Source organism: Miniopterus schreibersii, assembly GCF_964146895.1.
Source record: "Miniopterus schreibersii genome assembly, chromosome: 3".
Taxonomy (NCBI): Eukaryota; Metazoa; Chordata; class Mammalia; order Chiroptera; family Miniopteridae; genus Miniopterus; species Miniopterus schreibersii.
Window position 1 is genome coordinate 49,138,925 of NC_138103.1, and position 19,135 is coordinate 49,158,059.

Below are 19,135 nucleotides of genomic sequence, written 5' to 3' on the forward strand. Positions count from 1 at the left end.
TTGAAGCTTCCAGGTGATTTTAATATTCAGTCAGGGTTTAGAACCACCTATTTAGAAAACGAAAGGTGAGATGGCCCAATTGGTCTCCTGTTTTCTTAAGCTATGCTTTCTCACCACTGCTACACAACATGCTCTTCCCAAGACCAGACCTAACGATGCACTCTCCTGCATTCTGTACCCAACACTGTCTGTAGCACACGCCTCAACAACATACATAATTTAACTCACAGATTTTTCCCACTGGACTGGAGCACTGCAGCATTATTTGGATCTATAACAAGAATAGTGTCTTCTTCGATTGGCCCAAGTCCTCTTTGCTGGTAAACAAACTTGCTGTCAAAAGAGCTAAAAAAAAAAAAGCAAAAAAAGCATTAGAATAAAAAAATAAACCAAGTCAACAAACTTAAGAACTGTAGACAATTTATTTGAGATTTTAAATATAGAATAAAGAGAAGAGCTCAGATGTATGTGACTTCACTCTTTGTCCTTGACATTTCAGCATCTTGGATCACACACACACCGTGAGCCTGCAGAGCTGTGCTGCTCAGAATGGTCATGGAGCAGCGGCATGGGAACTGCCTGGAGACGCAAGGTCTCAGATCAAGCGAATCCGAATCTGCAGTTTCACAAGATCCCCAGGTGATTCATACTCATGAGAATTTGAGGAACACTACCTAAAACTCTTAATGTAACTAATATTTTTTAAAAGGTCCTCAAAATATTTTAATAGTTATTTTCTTTCAAACTACAAAAGAAAGAGTAACTTATTTTAACTTTCTCTGTAATGATAAGGAAAGTGTACATCATTGTAGGGAAGGTAGTGGTCAAAAATATGTTGCTATTGTACTAGCCATAGGTACAACAGACAAGTCATACTATAAGGATACAAAGCAGAATGTCCAAAATTTTTCAAAAATATAAAACATAATTGATTCTCAAAAATATACTTAGAGGCACAAAAGTTTTCCCATATAACAGCTTTTCTATAAGTTCAAAATGAACAACTGTGTAATAATTAATGTAAAAACTAAAAAGAATGTGACAATTTCTGCTTTTAAACTCTGTGCCTTCCAGGTTATTATAAGATAGTATGAACATATATGTTTATATATATTTTTCCATTTATATTTCTATCTGCATTGTTAGTTTAGCAATGTCTTTCCTTAAGTTGACAATTATCACAGACATTGTACTTATTTCAATTCCTGTTTGGAAAATTACTTGGGATAAGGGACAAAGACAAACTTTTCTAATATAAGCTTATGTAATAGAGGTATTTAAATATACTAAGCACCAAGAGGCCAACTTACATTTTCAAACACAAAGAATTGGATCAGCACATAGTTGAGATGTGTGTGCATGTGTGTGTGTGTCTGTAAAACATGTATATTTTCCTAGATGAAAGTCAACGGATGATCAATGACTATTTCTATAAAATAAAATTTTTTTTATAGACTCAGACAAGGCTGTAAAAAACAATATTTTGCAGTTCAATTGTATAAGCAAAAAAACCTGAATAACATTAAATATTTATGGAGACATATTTGTAATTTGGAAAACCAACAGGCTACTCAAATCTGTCATACACCTATTGATTAGGTGGTTGATATTTTTATGGAAATTAGATAGAGTCCCAGTAGAACAAAAATTTCAAAATACATTCTCTTGCCATTAAGAATATACATCACACAATTATTTGAGCTTCTTGACTATTATAGTCTTTTGGGTATATTTTTCCTGAAAGATAACATTAAGTCCCTGATGTAGTTCTTATTAATGACCCATTCAATTGAGCACAAAATATTGATTCAGGTGTGTCAACCTAAAACTGAAGTAACACTTTTGTATATGCTGTAGTTAAAACCACACAGTGGTATCTAGAAAAAATATACGTAAGTTTATGAAATGGAAGCAACATCACTAATGAAACAGATTTTAGAAGATATTCATGGGATCGTTATTAAATTGAAATGTGAAATTTTATTAGACCCAATGTAAAAGTATAAAAGGCGTTACTAAATCAGGAGAAACTGGTAAAGGGCAAACATGAAGTCAATCTTTTTCTTTAAATTTACTTATTTTTCTAATCCTCACAAGAGGATATGTTTTCACTGATTTTTAGAGAGAGAGAAAGGGAGAGAAACATCTACAGGTTGCTTCTTGTACGCACCCCTACTGGGCATCGAACTTGCAACCTAGGTATGTGCCCTGACCAGGAATTGAACCTGCCACCTTCTGGTGTATGGACAATGCTCCAACCAACTGAGGAACCCGGCCAGGGCATGAAGTCAGTCTTTTTCAGTACTATAAAACACCAAAGAGTTTATGCTATATCTGAAACTATTTTCAATACGAATTTTTGTACTAAAAACATCAGAACTAATTTTCTAGAAAAAGAAGGTACCAGATTCGACCATCAATGAGATTTTTTCCCCCAACCTGTGAGATTGGATAACGTAAGTTCATATCTGAGACTCATAATATGCTGTAAGTTTCACATTCGTGTATAATAGGATAAAGTCTCTTCATTTGTTATCCTTTATGGTTTAAGTCTTATATTCATCATTATTTAGAAACATTTCAGTGCTTTGCAATGGCACAGAGGCCATCTAAATTATGTGGAATTATGCTTTCCCTGACTATAAGAAGTTAAAGATCTGTTTTACCCTTTTTTTTAAACTGAAATTTTAAGATAATTGTAGAGTCACATGCAGTTGTAAGAATAATACAGAATGATTCCTTGTACAGTTTACTAAGTTTCCCCAATAGCAGCATTTTGCACAACTATAACATAGTATCATAACCACGAGATTGATACTGAAAACATCCACTAATTATATTTAGATTTTCCTCTTGTATTTCCTAAATTTTTTTAATTCTTGCAGTATATTTGCTTGGGCATGGAATGTATTAGTACACAACTTCTCTACCCTGCCCCCCCCCAAGAGTTAGGAACAGGGAAAGTCACCATGTCCTCATAATTCTTACCAAGTACTATCACTGCACATGCAGAGAGTGTCCTGACCCACTACTGACAGCTAGTAATAGTGGCAGTCCAACTGTATATCCCGATAAAACCAGAGCATATCAGACCTCAGCACACCTAACTTCGCATCACCTCTTATTTGCAAAATAACAAAACGAACAAAAAGCTTGACATATTTACTTGTTCATAACTTCCTCAAGAAATGGGCTGCAGTCATTCTGGAAGAAACTGCCCCTTTCGTCTGTCTTGTCATTCACTTAAATATTCCCCATCAGTCCTAAATCTCTGGCCCTACAGTCCTGCTATTTTAGGAAATAACACTCCTACAACTTATAGAAGAGAAAGTAGAAAGGAGAACCCCTTCCCCAGGAGCATATACTGAACTACTGTAACTTAAAGCATGCTTTTTATAGCTCCAGCTTATTTCTCCAGCACTCAAATATTTCAAAATGTAAACTCTAAGTTAAACTCTAATTCACTGGCAGCCACGTATCTCAGAGTCAAGAACCTGAAATGTTGAACTTGTCTTCCAAAAAAAAGGCTGTGGTAAAGGAAGAAATATAAATAACCCAGACCCACAGTCCTTATGTCAGTCAGACTGAATGAAAATGTAACTGAGAGAGAGGTAAGGGAAAGACATCCTTTATCAATGGCACTGTTCCACACTGCCCACAAATGTAGGGGAAAAAAGGTATCAAACAGAAACAATTTGTGTGTGGGCACGTCTCCTCATAATCTAGAAATGTCAAATTTCAAGTGGTGGTAATAAATAGTAACATTAATTAACCTGAGGACCACGCTCTTTCATTTTATTATTCACTTTTTGGTGGTGTTATAGTAAATTGTGAAACAGCAAATGAAGGAGCCAAAAGAAAAATAATAACAAAACCAAATAAGCTACAGAGTAAATATACCAGATATTTTAAATAAAAATTGGATATACAGAAAATATCAGATCTCTACTACATATCTCTATGATTTTTATTCATAGTATTACTACAATTCCCCTGTATCCATTAAGGATCTCAGTGATTAGATAAATTCTTGAAGTTACTGTTTATAGAGAATCTGTTCATTTAACTACCACCTCTCAAAACAGAAAAAACACAAAGTAAACATAACAAAACAAAAACCAAAGATGGCACTCTACTTAAACACACCAATTTACTTAAGAAACATAAATAGCAAATAAAATTCTAGATTTCTTAGGAAGATTACAGCTTTAAAAGAATTGACCACAACACAATAGGCCCAGCCGTTACATTGAAAATCTTTTGCGATACTCTTCAACAGATGACTGGATGTTTAAACTGGCAGCATCCAGGGACATTCAGCCATTCACCTGATTGCTGGGCCAGTCCCAGTCCTTTCACATGGGATGGCTGGAGCTTCGTGCAAGTAACAGCTGACCCCTCGTAGTTACACAGGGCAAGTAGGAAAATAACTTGATATTTTTTCTTAACTGGGAAAGATCACACACAAACACACACAAAATGTGCCAAATAAACTAGTTTATAAACGCTCTTGTAATTCAAAGGAAGGTAACCCTTGAACAGTTCACAAATGGATTTCAGACTAGAGAGCTGGAGACACGGTTGCTACAGCAAACTGCTTGTTTGGCGTTCTAAAGCAGCTACCCTGCCTTATATGCTGCAGAAAAGTCTTATTTCAACCACATTTAACTTTTTACAGGATATAATAACACCCTGTACATTTCACAGTGCCTGGAGCACTGCTGATCTTTGTTTGCTCCTTTGAAAAAGCGCTCAGCCGAGAAGACTGAACTGCAGCCTGTGGGCTGTAATTCATCAGTTCTTTACTTTAGCAGTTTGAATCCCCCATTAATGACTTTGCACATTAGCAGCTAATCAAACAGTTTAGATAAGGCGGAGAAGAGATGCTTTACTATAGTCACAAAGAGAAAGAACTAGAATGGGAAGAAAATAAACTTCTGCGTCATCCATCAAAATTAAGGGAATACAAAATAAATAATAGCAACTGAAGAGAGAAATAAAGTATAATGTTGTAATTCTATAAACTAAGAAGCTGGAGAAAGAGCTATAGATTGTCAAGTGAGAAAATAAATGGAAACGTGCCCTCCATGTGAGGAAAGCGCAGGCATACCGTACAAAGGCCAGAGACTGTCAATGGGATATAATTGGATACGACGTTAAAAACCCTTACTTCTGAATATATACTCATTGCAAAAAATCCCTCTGAACAAAGAAGGTAGGCAGCAAAGAAACCAGTATGACTATTTAGTGCCCAGATGGACCTAGCACCAGAGAAACCACAAACAGGAATGAGAAGAACAGAGAACCAGATAGCATGGTGCTGGGTTCTGTTTGATCAGTAAGGGCACTTGGGGACAAATCACTGAGCCCTGGTTTTTGTTACTGAACAGAATAAGGCAGGTATGAAAGCCCTCATTTTTTGGACTGAGAGTTAGGGACTTCAAATGTCTTGATGCAGGTCTCAAGGCTAGAAAGTGATAACCAACATTCCAACCCAGGTCTCCTGTCTTTAAAAAAAAAAAAGTGGTTTTATCTTACTGGGAATGTACTCTATCAAATTTAACGTGTGTCTGTAGAAGAGATGCAAGAATAGTCACATAACCAAGAAGAATGAGAGGATGTGGCATAAAACTGGAAGAAAGTAACGAGTGAAATGGGAAATGGCAATATGAGAGAGAAGGGTAGAAAACGGAAACAATTGTTTTTGTAGAATTCCTTACAATTTTCTCTCAGATATGCAGGCACTAAGGTCACTTTGGGTTCTGTTTTCCAGGCATAATTAACTCTTAGGCTATGAAAGAGTTTGCAGATGTAGAACTTCAAGCAGGTATCTTAAACGAGTCTCCAGAAAGCGATTGAGGCAAATCCTGAACTGGCTTGTCTGAAAAGTTAGGAAGCAGATAGATTTCTGCAACAACAGATTTGGCAAAATTCCATAAAGCCTTGATGAAGAGAAGGTTTGTGAGCTATTTGGGGGGCAAGTGGAAGAAGATTCCCTGAAGACTACATCTCTAAGAACAAAACTTGTTTAACCAACCATTCAACTATTCAAATTTTATAAACAACATTTATGAAGATATGACAGGCCTGCTCATCGAGCAGATCTAATACAAACGAGGCTGGGAAGGATAGCTCATTCTCTGGTTAATTAAGAATAAAATGATATCTGAAAATGGAAGCAATGCTAAATCTAACGAAGTGAAATGTAATTGGAATGAAGCCCTGAATTTAAAAACACTCCATGAGTCTAAATTTCCAGTAAAAACTTGAGCACGATTTATAAAATACATTTGAAGGTCTTAGTATATTACAAATTCAACACAAGGCAACAAAAGGTGACATTACTGCTGGAGAAAAGTGAATACAATCTTTGAATGCTAATAGTTATCTAGAATACACATGGAGGAAAGTAACTGTATTGCAGATCAGATAATACATGAGGTATTGCAGCCAAGTCTCAACCAAACACTTTAAAGGGCTGAGAAACCAGGGCACTTTCAGATGAAGGTATCATGTCAGCATCAAGACTGGGTGAGGGCCTGAGGGATATTTAGTCTGGAGAAGATAAGGCTCTCTTCAAACAGGCAAGTAACCGACCTGGGCAAATGGGAGTAAATTCATTCTGCATCACGAAGTGGAGTTATGGACTCAGATAGGAGATTAACATAATGAAGAACCTTGTAACATCTAGATGAGTCCCATAATTGAAAAGCATGCCTCATCTCTAGGGAATTTCTTGGCACTGAAAGAACTCAAGCACTGGCTGACTGTAGAAGATTCTGTAAAGAGATGTCTGCCTTAGGGGGGGAGCTGGAGACTAGCTCTCTGGTAGACACGTGCTATTCTGGGTGCCCGATGTCTACTGCACTGCTTTGCGCCAAAGAAACCTCAAGTTTTCTTTAGTTGACCCAACATTCTGAGCTTTTCTCTCAGCCCATTTTTTCCCGATGATGTCAACTCTACTCTCACATTCCAGGGATAGAACAAAAAACCTGAGGCTAAGCCGAAGAGTGGATTTCACTCCTCTGCCCACAATGACTGCTTCAGGGATGCCCCGGGGAGACATGACCTAAGGCAGACTGAAGGATGCCTAAAGACTCAATTTAAGAATTTTCTATTGAATTATCAGGGATATAGACTATCTCTTCTGTGAAACTAGTATGATAATGGATTCTCAGGGCCTAAGAATGGAGCCAATCAGGAGAAAGTGTGTTAAAAAAAACGGATCCCATTGATGTTTGTTGGGCCACCATACTCCTGAAGCTTTCATTTATACACAGTAACGGATTTCCTCTTTTCCTAAGCTAGTGTGGGTTGGATGTTCTCTCTTGTTCGTAAAAGAAAGGATCACAAGTGATATAACTTCCAAGATCTCTTTCAACTCCATGTGAAGAAATAATAAAAGATATAACGGAAACAACTTTTAATACCTAAAAAATTAGGGGTAAAACAGTTGGTTAGGCTTAGTGGGTATGTGATGTGAGTCCTGCATAGTAGAACTTTGACCATAGCTGAGATAAATAAAAGGCCAAGAAGTGAGTCTTTGACAGTGGGGGTGATTTTAAGACGGAGACCCAGGAACAGCTGTTAGTAAGCCAGGAGTTACCCAGCTCCTGCTGGGAACCATTTAAACTTTAAAGAGCTCTAGCTGCCATGCTGCCCTAACACCAGGGCAGACAAGAGGCTCTTTAAAATTTCATTACACCCTGCTGGTAATAGGCCTTTCCTATTTCAGCTCTAAGAAGCTTCTTAAAGTAGCCATATTGAAATGAGAGACAGTGAGGAAGGGAGACGGAAATCAAATTGAGAAAGGGAGTGACAATCATCTGTCAGGAGGTTAAGTGGATGATGACGATGATGATGATGAGGATGATTTTGGCTGTCATGCTTATTTAGCAAGGTTAAGTACAAAAGCGAGGGCTGATTAGGGATATCAGGTAAGAATGAAGAGTAATGATACTTACAAAGACAGATGGTGTGATGAAGTCAAAGGAGCCTTGGGTAACAAGTATAATTAGAGATTATTAACTCCGAGAACTGTCTGACACTTAAAAGAATAACCGTATAAAAACTGGGGGATACAGAGTGCTCAGGTTTGATTAGAGCAAGCCTTGGCCTTATGGAACCTACAGCTTTGTGGACATGAGAACCATCAGGATAGGAAAGATTCCAAGGAAGGCTAATGCAGGATTTATCACAACTCTATCCAAGCAGTGGTAGCAACACAAATGCAATTTCCACACCATCTTTAATATCCAGTCTCTCACCAGCACATCACAAATTCTACAGGAAAGTGCTTTTTTGGGGGTACAATCCTTGAGTATTTAATAAGAAAGAAGAAAAACTATGCACTCCGTTTATTTTAAATAATGTGACTTATGTATGTAGGAAGGGTGATCATGCATGACTGCTCAAAGAGCAGAGCCCACAAATCCGAATCTATTCTTCTAAAAAAAAGCAAACAACGAACCAAGCAACCCACTTCTAATTCCCTTCATGAATAATAAAGCAGACAGTGTTGAAAGCAGAGATCTGAGTGCTGGGAGAGAATTTTCTCACAACCACAGGTTGCAAAGGGTGCTAGAGGCCAGCTGGCAACGTAGGAGAGGCAGGAGAGGGAGATAACAAATACTCTCACGTATGAAAGATGTAGATGAAGACTGAAGAAGAAACAGAGATTTAACCAGTTGAATCAGCACATCTGCCCTGAAGAACAGGGCATTTTCTTGCATTTTCAACAGCACCCTTTTGTTGGTGCCATTTATCAGGATAAACACACCAGGGCTTTGGCAATGAAACTGGAATCTATTACACATGGTACTGGTTATCCAGATGAAAGCTAGATGCCGGGAAAAGCAGTTTTTCAGTTAGGACCATGTAAGTCACAGAAAATGTTCTTATGTGGCTCTTGTTTCAGAGTCTCGTGTCATCTCCCACCCGGAGCTGCATTTTACTGACCCCCTTTTTCAATTAAGCTAATCCAGCTCCTGCTGTTTACCTGGAATAAACATGACATAAAAATGGAAAATTGGACTTGGTCAAATTCAGCTTTAGCCAGCTGAAATAGCATCAATGGGAGAAAAATGATGCTGCAATTTTCTTGTCTGGTAAAATGAGGCTAGAAATCCATGCAGAAAACGTGGCAATATTCATTAAAATGAAGACTATTCTACAATGAATAGTTATAGTTTGCTTTTAAAAGCACTTGTTAAAATACCATTAGATGCTCAGTAATGATTAAGACGATGAAACAAAGATGTATGGATAGGAATATTGAGTTCCACTGTTTCCTTTGAACTCTGAAGTGATCTCTTTCTCTGAGTCCATTTTCAAGTGTGACAACTGGAAAGGACAATTAAACAGTAACAAAGCTACCAATCTATTTTGAAATGCTGATTAAATTCCACCTTCACCTGCACAAAGAAAACTATAGACATGTATGTGACAGAGCAGGGTTAGCATAAGTTTAATCAACATCTGTGAGAATGGAGGACAAGAACAACGGGACTACATATGTGGAGCCTCAGTTTCCCAGACTCTATAGCTGTATACCTGAAAGGAGGAGACTGATCCACTTAACTGATATTTAAAAAATTTACCTTCGTATGTAAATTTGTGACAAAAGAAATGAATGAATGGATATTCATTACTCAGGAGAATTAAAATAACTAGCTAAATTTTGGAGCAATCTTTAAAAAAACAATCATGTAAATGTGCTTATAATCCTATAACAGGCAGCATCTCAACGTGGGTACTGATTATTTCTATACATGTGGTGGCCACACTGCTCCAGCCACAATCTCCAGAAAGCTACCTGTTGTAACTGGTATGGAGCGATCCAAAGGAAAGGGAAAGTCCAGCAACCTTAGAATAGTCCTTACCCAGTATCTAAATAACAAAGTGCTTTATTAATAGTCCAGTAATAACTTTTCTCATACTTCCTTGAAGTCTTAGAATTCCTCAGCCAATTTCTTAACTGCCTCCAGTATTCTTCTCCTTAGAAATGTGAAGGTAAGTTTGTACGGAGCAAAAAATGGCAAGTAGGCAGAATCATAGATTGTTATTTCCTTCTTTTCATAAACTAGTTGATAAAACTCCAACTTCGTTTTAAAATGCACTAGAGTTACTTGTCACATGTGCTGTTACTTGTCACAGTAATACAATAAAAGAACAAACATATTTTGCTCACAAAAATCAAGTTCAGAAAGAACCTTGACTGTTCTCTCACCACTGTTTTTAGTTTAATGAAAAGTGATACATGCTCTTTTTATTTTCATTTGCTCTTTGACAGGAAAATATTACTTACTTTCCATCCCAGACATGGTCACCTCTGTGGAAAATCACCAGGTTATTCTTAGGGTCCAGAGCCACTCCAGAAACCTGGCCTGGTAGCAAGTATACTCCAGGCCAATCCAGGGCCTCTTCTACATGGAAATCTAAAAGATAAATCCATACATTTAGTGTAAACAAGAAAGCTAGTGTAACCTCATGAAGACTCACTTGGTTATAAGCAGCGCATGCAGTAACATCACTAGATGCAAAGAGAAAAAAAAGTCAAGCCATGCTCTACATATGATATACCACATGCACATGCCAAGTAGCTTCTGGACCTATGAAATCAAGTAAGCGACTGTGAACTTGTTTGGGAATTACATGTTCTCTTTTCTCATTGATAAAATGTCTGTAAAACCTGCTTACCCTTAAGTTATTAAGAACAAATGTGAAACCGCCTTCTTCTTAACAAGATTCTTATTTTAAATGAGTACCTTTGGAAAATATGGCAACATGGATGGCATCATTTTAATATAAATACCACGGCCAATAAGCATAGCCCCCCCATGCCCTCTGTCTCTCCCTCCCTCTTTCCCTCTCTCAGTTAACTCCTGTGTAAATTCTGGATGTTCAATATACATTAGATCCTACAATAAACCGTCCCTTGTACAAGGAACTATATAAGATACCAATTTCATTTTTCCTAACTTCAGTGTTCCTATAAAAAATGGGAGTGGGGAGATTCTCTTTCACTGCTTCCTAACATAAAAAGAGGAAAAAAATCACAGAAACTCTGTGACTGAATGGCTTCCAAATCATTCTCATTTCTGGTCTGAATACACTTACAGAGAATAGCTGGGTTCATTTGCGCTAATCCCGTCATAAACATGCTCACAAGTAAAGACGGATGATGTGTGAGGGAGCCGCGCTAGGATATATAGTTATGAAGGTACCATGAAATCTGCTGCATCAGTGTCAATATTTCTTCCCCCCTCCAATGCTTCAGCAGAGATGCTGAGAAGCAGAAAAGCAGCAATTCGAGTCTCATTTATCTTCCCCATCCTCTGAAGGACATAGCGACACACGGCAACATCTCAGAGATAAGCATTAAAGAGGAAGAGCGGGAAGCACGGGGCTTGTATAATTAGCTTCTGAAAACTTGAGAGGATGCCAGCGTGAGGATAAATGCTCTAAAATAATTCCCTCAACTATACAAAAAGATAGTACTTCCTCAGTCAAAATATTTTACCTTTGCCCATTTATCTCTTTTCTTTCATAAAAATTAACAAAACATAGCACAATCAATAGGCTGTTAGATCAGTTCTGCCTACAAGCTTTGCTGGAGCATCTTTAACAAACATTCCCTGAGCGTATTGTCTAGGTGAGGCATTATGCTTGATTCTGGGAACACAAAGAAAGAAAACACTGTTTTTGGCCTTGAGGAATTATATAATGGGAAGGGGAAAAAACCAGAAACCAAATACTTATGACACCAAGTAGGGCGGGAACGAAGGAGGGGGCCTGTGATCCTTCCTGCGGCTTGGCCGGGAGAGGGTAGGGTTAAGGTCAGACCTGGGAGGTTTTGTAGAGGAAGAAACATTTGTGTTTGCACTTAAAGGTAAGCGGAGGGTTCACTGAGTATAGAAGTGGGCTGAGAATATTTAGGTCAGAAAGATCAGAAGAGAGGAGGTTTATAATTGCAGAATGTGCTGCAAGATCTTTATGTAATAGGGCAAGAATACTTGTGCACATCAGGTGGGGACAGGGAAGTAGGAGGCAGGACTAACCGACCCGGAGATGCACTTTAGACTGGAAAATGTTCTGTAGACAACACGAAGGAGTATGGATTTAAAAATGAGTGAATGTAGTTCTGAGCTGTGGTGTCCTGCTCTACGCTATGATTTTGAGGCACTCTGCGCGTACCTTACTGGTAGCAGTAAAGCACAGAGTTTGGAAATAATTTATTTTTGAAATACGTTAGGGCACACGAGAATGTCAATCTCACTCACGTGTGCTTTGATATGCTTTCTTGAGTTGGAGAGAAGGGGGGCAGAGTTACAGCTGGCATTTCTAAATCTGTAAACCATTCTGGGCCCAGCAGTGGATGTGAAAGGGGCTGCTCAGATGAAGAGCATTCATCATCTATCACGCTTGTCGTAATAGGAAAAAAGGACACAAGCCGCTGCTACAGGGAGCCACTGAAGGTTTTTAAGCACGGGGTGACATAATTAAAACTGTGTTTATGAAAGTAAACTACAGAAATAGGGCATAAGCATAATAATTAGAGATGTCTAGATGGATCAACAGATGGATAAATCATTCCCCAAAGAAAATGTTTCAGGTTATTTTAAAGTTGCTTGAATTTCAGGTTGTACTTCATTCATGCTCATCTCAGTTACAGCTTGTCTGTTTGGGGGTCATCATTCCATAATCGCTCACCAGCTCCTGAAGATTCTGGATGGGCTCCAAGAGACCATCGTGACAATATATTTAGTTGCTTTCATCAGAGTCTCAAAGCCCAGAACTACAACAACTAGATGGAATTTCTTGAGGGCAGGGATCGTGTCTTATTCAGTTTTGTCACTGAGGCTTGAGCAGGGCCTGGCCCCCTGCGATGGCCTAGTAAATGCACTAACCTGAACTCTATGCTCCAGTCTTTCTTGCTTATGTTGTCAACTAGCATTTAAACAGCCTTATAGTCTTATAATTAACTTGTACTACCTCTTTTTATCCCTAGCACTGTATTAAAGACATTGTGAAGAGAATCAATAAAAATACGGATAGCTGGCTAATTATTTTCATTAAATATAATAAACAAATATTATGGTTCCTGGAACCTTTCTATTTAGTGGTTCACCAACTGGTACAGGAGGCTAGGTGCTCATAAAGGTGCAGAGATACTGTGATAGAAACTATGCATTGTTCAAAATCAATACATTTTTCTGGGACCAAACGTGATTTTAGTAAAATATTGGAAGTGTTGTGTAAAGAACTTTCACCTAGCTATGAAAGACCCCAATTATCATTGACCTTAGTTTGATAAGTGCTTGAAAGTCTACAAAAATCATTGACTAACAGGTTGCTAACAAACTATTTTGTCATATGTTAAAAATCCTTTTTGGCTGGAAATTTTCAAGAAGAAAACTCAGTGTAAATGTGTACACATGTATTAAAACATACTTTCGGTGAATTTTCAAAATAGTAAAGGTGATATGTGAGGAAATATATGAGGGCTAACACTGAGCAAATGGCTCTCTTAGTACTGAGTCAACGCAAAGGAGAACTACCTTGTGCATGGCAAGAATGTTTGGAGAAATTACATTAATTATTTTTAATTTCATTAAAATATAATTGCACACTTATTAAGATTACCTAGCCAAGAACTCAAAACTTTCAGGATCTAGATCTCTGTGTTAGACATTCTAGGATAGTTTAAAGAAAAACTGAGTTCATTTTCTCTTCTGTGAACATTAGCTCAGTTAATTGATGTTTCTGCTTCCGATATCACTATCTTTTTCATTATTAGGTAGTTGAAGGCTGTTCGCCTCAAGATTAAATGATCAAGAATCAAGGCATTCATTTAGGATTAGTGGTGTATATATGGAATTAATACTGATGTTTTTTCAATCCCTGGCCATCTCTATATGAGAATCATAAAAAGGCTAGACCATATTGGCTCATCCCAGGTCATTTTCTTATTTCAAAGGAAAGAAACTCTGGGCTTGAGCCAGACTTCAGGAAACAATATTAAGGATGGTTATTTTCTAATAATCACCTATTAATAATAATAATTTCTCCAATGAAGAAAAATCTCAAATCCTTATTAAAGAAATTATATGTTAGCCCAGCCAGCGTGGCTCAGTGGTTGAGCATGGACCCATGATCCAGGAGATCACGGTTTGATTCCCAGTCAGGGCATATGCCCAGGCTATGGGCTCGATCCCCAGTGGGGGGTTTTAGGAGGTCGGTCAATGACTCTCTCATCATTGATGTTTCCACCTGTCTCTCTCTCCCTCTCCCTTCCTCTCTCTGAAATCAATAAAGACATATTTTAAAAAGAAATTGTATGATAAAATATATTTGGGTTCTAACTTAAACATTAACAATCACAGAGAAGTTAAAATTTTGAGTTCAGACTCCTCTTAGCTTTTATTTAAGAAGTGATCCAGTACATGATTAATTAATTCTGTAGACTTTAGTAGTTTTAATTTGAAAATTAAACACAAATTTCTTACACATGACCTTGGGAAGCTATTCCCAACTCCAAGTGTCAGCTGCTCTAAATTCTCATGTCAAATAATAGAATTATTTCAGAAGAACCCATGTATTTATTATAAATAAAGGTAAATGTACAGCCTCATATTCCACCACAAATTAAGAAAAGAGTTACTACTTTCAGAAAAAAATTAAACATTACTATTAAAATTGTATCAATAAATCACTAAAAGGATTAATGAATTACACCTTTCCAAGAAAGAGATTAATGTTAATGATCAATGCTGCTTTCATATGATATTAGCAATAAGCATTTAAAAGGTCATTCATTTATCTGTGTTACATAAGGACTAATAGAATTAGATGAAGCTGAGAAAAAAATTTAATTTCAAACCCAGAACTATGACTTAATCTGAGCATAACTAGGCTCTTCACATTTAATCTTAAGGAAAAGATCCTGATGAGATCACTGGAAGACCTCAACAATAAGAACATCGAGTAGTGGTTGCTTTTTCTACACTCGCAAATTCTCATCTAGTGAGGAAAAGGTGCCTTATTTTGGTCAGGGACTGTTATTCATCCGAGGTACCAGCAATGACTATAATTAACTAAAACTATAGGAAAAATATTTATACCCACGTCAGAAAAAAAACAAGAACTAATTATAATGTTTTAGTTAATGGGAGTGAAGTGAGGAAGAGAGTTAAGACATAACTAGGGACTCAAAAGCAAAAACAGAATTTGTTTTCTTTTTAAATAAGAAAATTAGGTCATCATTTTGCAAATGAAATCATCTTGGTCAATTTGTTTGGACAGAGATTGAGAAAGCATGAGCAAAGGTAATATGCAACTACAGTTATGATTGTAGAGGAGGTAATGGGATGATTGGGAAAAGGCAGTTGTCTTCCTATCTGTCTATCATCCATCTATCTATCTATCTATCTATCTATCTATCTATCTATCTATCTATCTATCTATCATCTATCTATCTATCTATCTATCTATCTATCTATCTATCATCTATCAACCTACCTACCTATCTATCTATCTGTCTGTCTGTCTATCTATCTATCATCTATCTATCTATCTATCTATCTATCTATCTATCTATCTATCTATCATCTATCTATTATCTATCTATCTATCAATCACCTATCATCCATCCATCCATCCACCTGTTATTTTTATTTAATTGTGAGGAGAATAACAAAGTGATTAAAAACCAAGACCTGGAGCGAGTCTGCCTGACTTTGAATCTGGGTTCCTTGAGCTATATTCTTTCAATGCCTCAGTTTCTTCCTCTCTAGATAGGTTTATAAATAGGGTTCTTGTTACGAGGATGAAATGAGTTAATGCATCCAGAACATTCAGACCGGCTCACAGTAAGGGCTATATATGTGCTTGTCTTTATTATTCCCCTCCCCTCCAGAAACAAAAAATTGGCCAACTGAATGCCTAATCTTAACCTGGAAATGCTGTAAGGCTTGGACCTAGAGGTAAGCATATGGCTGAAATAAGTTAAAATGATGGAGTCAGTTAAGTAAAAGTTGTTCACAGAAATTTAATTCAATCTAACTGTATCACAGAATACTTAAAGACCCTGTGAGTTCTCCTATCTATTGGGAAGCATTGCACAAATACAGATGTATTTTTAGATGCGTCCAGTGGTGTACAATACATGCTGAATCAGCTTCCATATGCTAGCAAACAGTAGTCCAATCAAATCTGCCAGTGAGAATAGCTATTGTAGCTTTAATTTATTTTTCAATGAGTCTAGTTTCCAGAAGGCAACTAGAATAAAGACACCTAACATTTTGTCTCTATTCCATTAATGCTGCCTCAATATAGATATCAAATTAATGGTAGAAATCAAAACGATGTTAGGTATAAAACGGGGTGCATTTACCTCTCAATTTACCAAGTTGAATACTTTCACACTGTACATCATATATCACAGGCAAATATCAAGGCAGATCAATAAGTAATCAGAGATTTGAAGAGCCATAAACTTCCATTATGATAGAACCCTGCCAAGTCATTTTCATAATCTATCAAATTAGAGTGCCAAGTTTTGCAGCTTTCCTACACATTGCAAGAAAATTCTCTCATAGATGTTGCTTAAGTTAAAGTAATTGCTATTTAGTTCCACTACTTTGCTGTTGAAATTTTTGAAATTTTCATCCAACATTAATGATATCAATAATAATAATAATTATTGTGAACATATTATAACATTTATTAAATGTTTTCTCTGTGCCAGAAACCAGTCAAAGCACTTTCCATGTATTATTTGCATAGAGACCACAAAACAAATGATGTTGCTGGGATTCAAAGCCAGGCAGTCAGGCTCCAGAGTCTGAAGAGTTATACATCATACTAACCTCTATGGAGTGGTTTTCAAATTTTCTTTTGGACAAATAGAGAACTACTGGGGGGGGGGGGGTGGAGCTGTGGCGTGTGCTCCTGTGCATGTGTGGCGGGGAGGCTGCGACTACTTCCAGCTTGAGGCATGCTCTATCCAACAACAGTTGGAAAGCCTCAGACTGGGCCAGCTGAGCCTGTCCAGGAAATTTCTCTGTTTCTAATACTGTTTTTACAATTACTGGGAGGAAAGTTTTCAGTACGGGCTCTGAACCTCACCGAAAGGCATGAAGACAAGACCTAAGAAGGAAGGTGCTGTCTTTGTGGACGGCTGCATCTTAGAGACACAATGAAGGCACAGCGCTTAACCAGGTTGTCCCTTGGAATGCCAAGGACTCGCTCAGCTCTGCAAAGCTGGAAGATGTCATTCAATGGTGCTCCTCATGAATCCTGGTGCCCATTGATATCAACCCATAATGAGGTGGAAAACTCAACTTTAAAGGCAGTTGGCAGGGTATGGAACCAGGTGAAATTCAGGCCAACTTGAAGGTCCACAAAATGGTGTTGCCTTTGGAACACTCAGGTAGTCCTGGGTCTACTATACACAGTCAAATCCAGATTTCTGAGCTGATTCAATAATTTCACCTTGAACCCTCAAATCAGTTGGATGGGATCCATTACAATATTGCAATTCTAAAGTCTGGGTGGGTCACTGAAATCTAAAGTGCTAATTCTGAAAATGCCACTGTGTTGGGCTGTGCTAGTGCCATGAACTGAGGATAACAGAGCAGGGTCCTGAGCGGAAGTCTCAGCTTCTGAGTGGCATGGGGGCCAGAGTCCCAGGGAGGCGCATCTATACTAGGCAAGTAAGCCGGCCCCTCTTTGACTGTACTGGAGTGTAAAGAACTAGAAGGTGCACATTATAAGTCATAAAGTCCAAGTTTTAAATTCAGACTCCGTGATCTCATTCAAATAGGCCTCCAGTCCTTCATGTGAAAATTAATAATTGGTATCAAAGATATGTAAAATGAGTATAAGCTATAATATTAATAAAATAGCCTTTAAATTTTAGTCTTATTAATACTCTATATGAAAAGCTACTTTCTTCTTTGCAGCTAATACAATTCCTTATAGCAAAGTAGACACTCAAGGACACAGTTAATTCCTCATTAGGGGGTCTCATTCTCAGCTTTGCCTGGAGTAACGAAAGGGTCTGAGAAAAACAATGGAGAATTATCCATTACATTTATTCTCCTTGTTTATACCCTGGGGAATATACATGAATTAGACTACTAATACATTTTATTAGGGCATTACATGCTAACAACTTCCTACTTTCTTTTTTGCAAATGAAAGCTTCCTGAGGATAGGTCTTTTTCTGCGTTATTCAAAGAAATGAAACATCTTCAATTAAAGTTAGATATTCCACTGTTGTGGTAAACAGTGAGAGAGAATTGAAAAGAAAAAGACGTTTAGAAATAGGTTACCTAAATATGAGTTTGCTATTCTGCATTTAATGTTGAAAACATTTTTGAATCACAGTAGTGAAAGAACACTAAAATAAACCATTTCACAAAGGAAACATGTGCACATTTCCTTTCTATAATTAGGGTTTGTGCTGTAGGTTACTATTCTACAAAACCCACTGTTTTATTTACTTCATTGACATTCACCAACATATTTAAAGTGAAAGGAAACTTCCTGCACCAGATCCGGGAGAAACATTTTTCTCCTGGGCACTGCCATTTTGACCACCCTGGAAAGTATAAAGAGATTTGAAAAGTAAATATATTTTGGGTATTTTAAGCACTTCTTTCTTAGGAAAACTAAATAGGTTTCTAGAATATAATGTCTTAAGTCACAAACTATGATTTTTACATTGGCACTTATGATGCCTATACGTGACCATGATATTATTTCAAATCCAAGAGTAACAAGCAAACACAAGTCATGGAATAAAGCAGGCTGCAATGCTAACACTGAATACTTGAATAGAATTCTTCTCACCAGAGGCCCTTTTGCCTTTTATTTCCATGTTGTTTGGGTTACAATTTACCGTCTTTAATATAGAGGTGCAGAGGACACCCCAGTCTGTTTATGAAATGCAGAAGAGGATGATACACTGTCAATTTCTAGGCACCATACTCAAGACATGCAATTCACTGTTGTTTGGTAGGATTCGGGAGTCTAGGTTTTTCATAAGCACCCCAGATTCTGATGCATGGGGGTCTTAAGAAACACAGTTTTGTGAGATAAAGATAGAATCAGTTAGAGGAGGGCTAATGTT

At 37.4% G+C, this 19,135-nt stretch overlaps 1 protein-coding gene across 13 annotated transcripts in view; it reads right to left on the minus strand.

The window, feature by feature from the left end:
* PAM (peptidylglycine alpha-amidating monooxygenase) overlaps positions 1-19,135 on the minus strand; it is a 262,191-nt gene that overhangs the window by 22,582 nt on the left and 220,474 nt on the right. For all 13 annotated transcript variants that reach the window (XM_081132109.1, XM_081132114.1, XM_081132121.1 and 10 more), the window contains 2 exons: positions 10,307-10,436; positions 229-345 (listed from right to left, as the gene is read on the minus strand). In XM_081132109.1, coding sequence (XP_080988235.1) covers positions 229-345; positions 10,307-10,436 — 247 coding nt within the window. The remainder of the gene's footprint in view (positions 1-228; positions 346-10,306; positions 10,437-19,135) is intronic.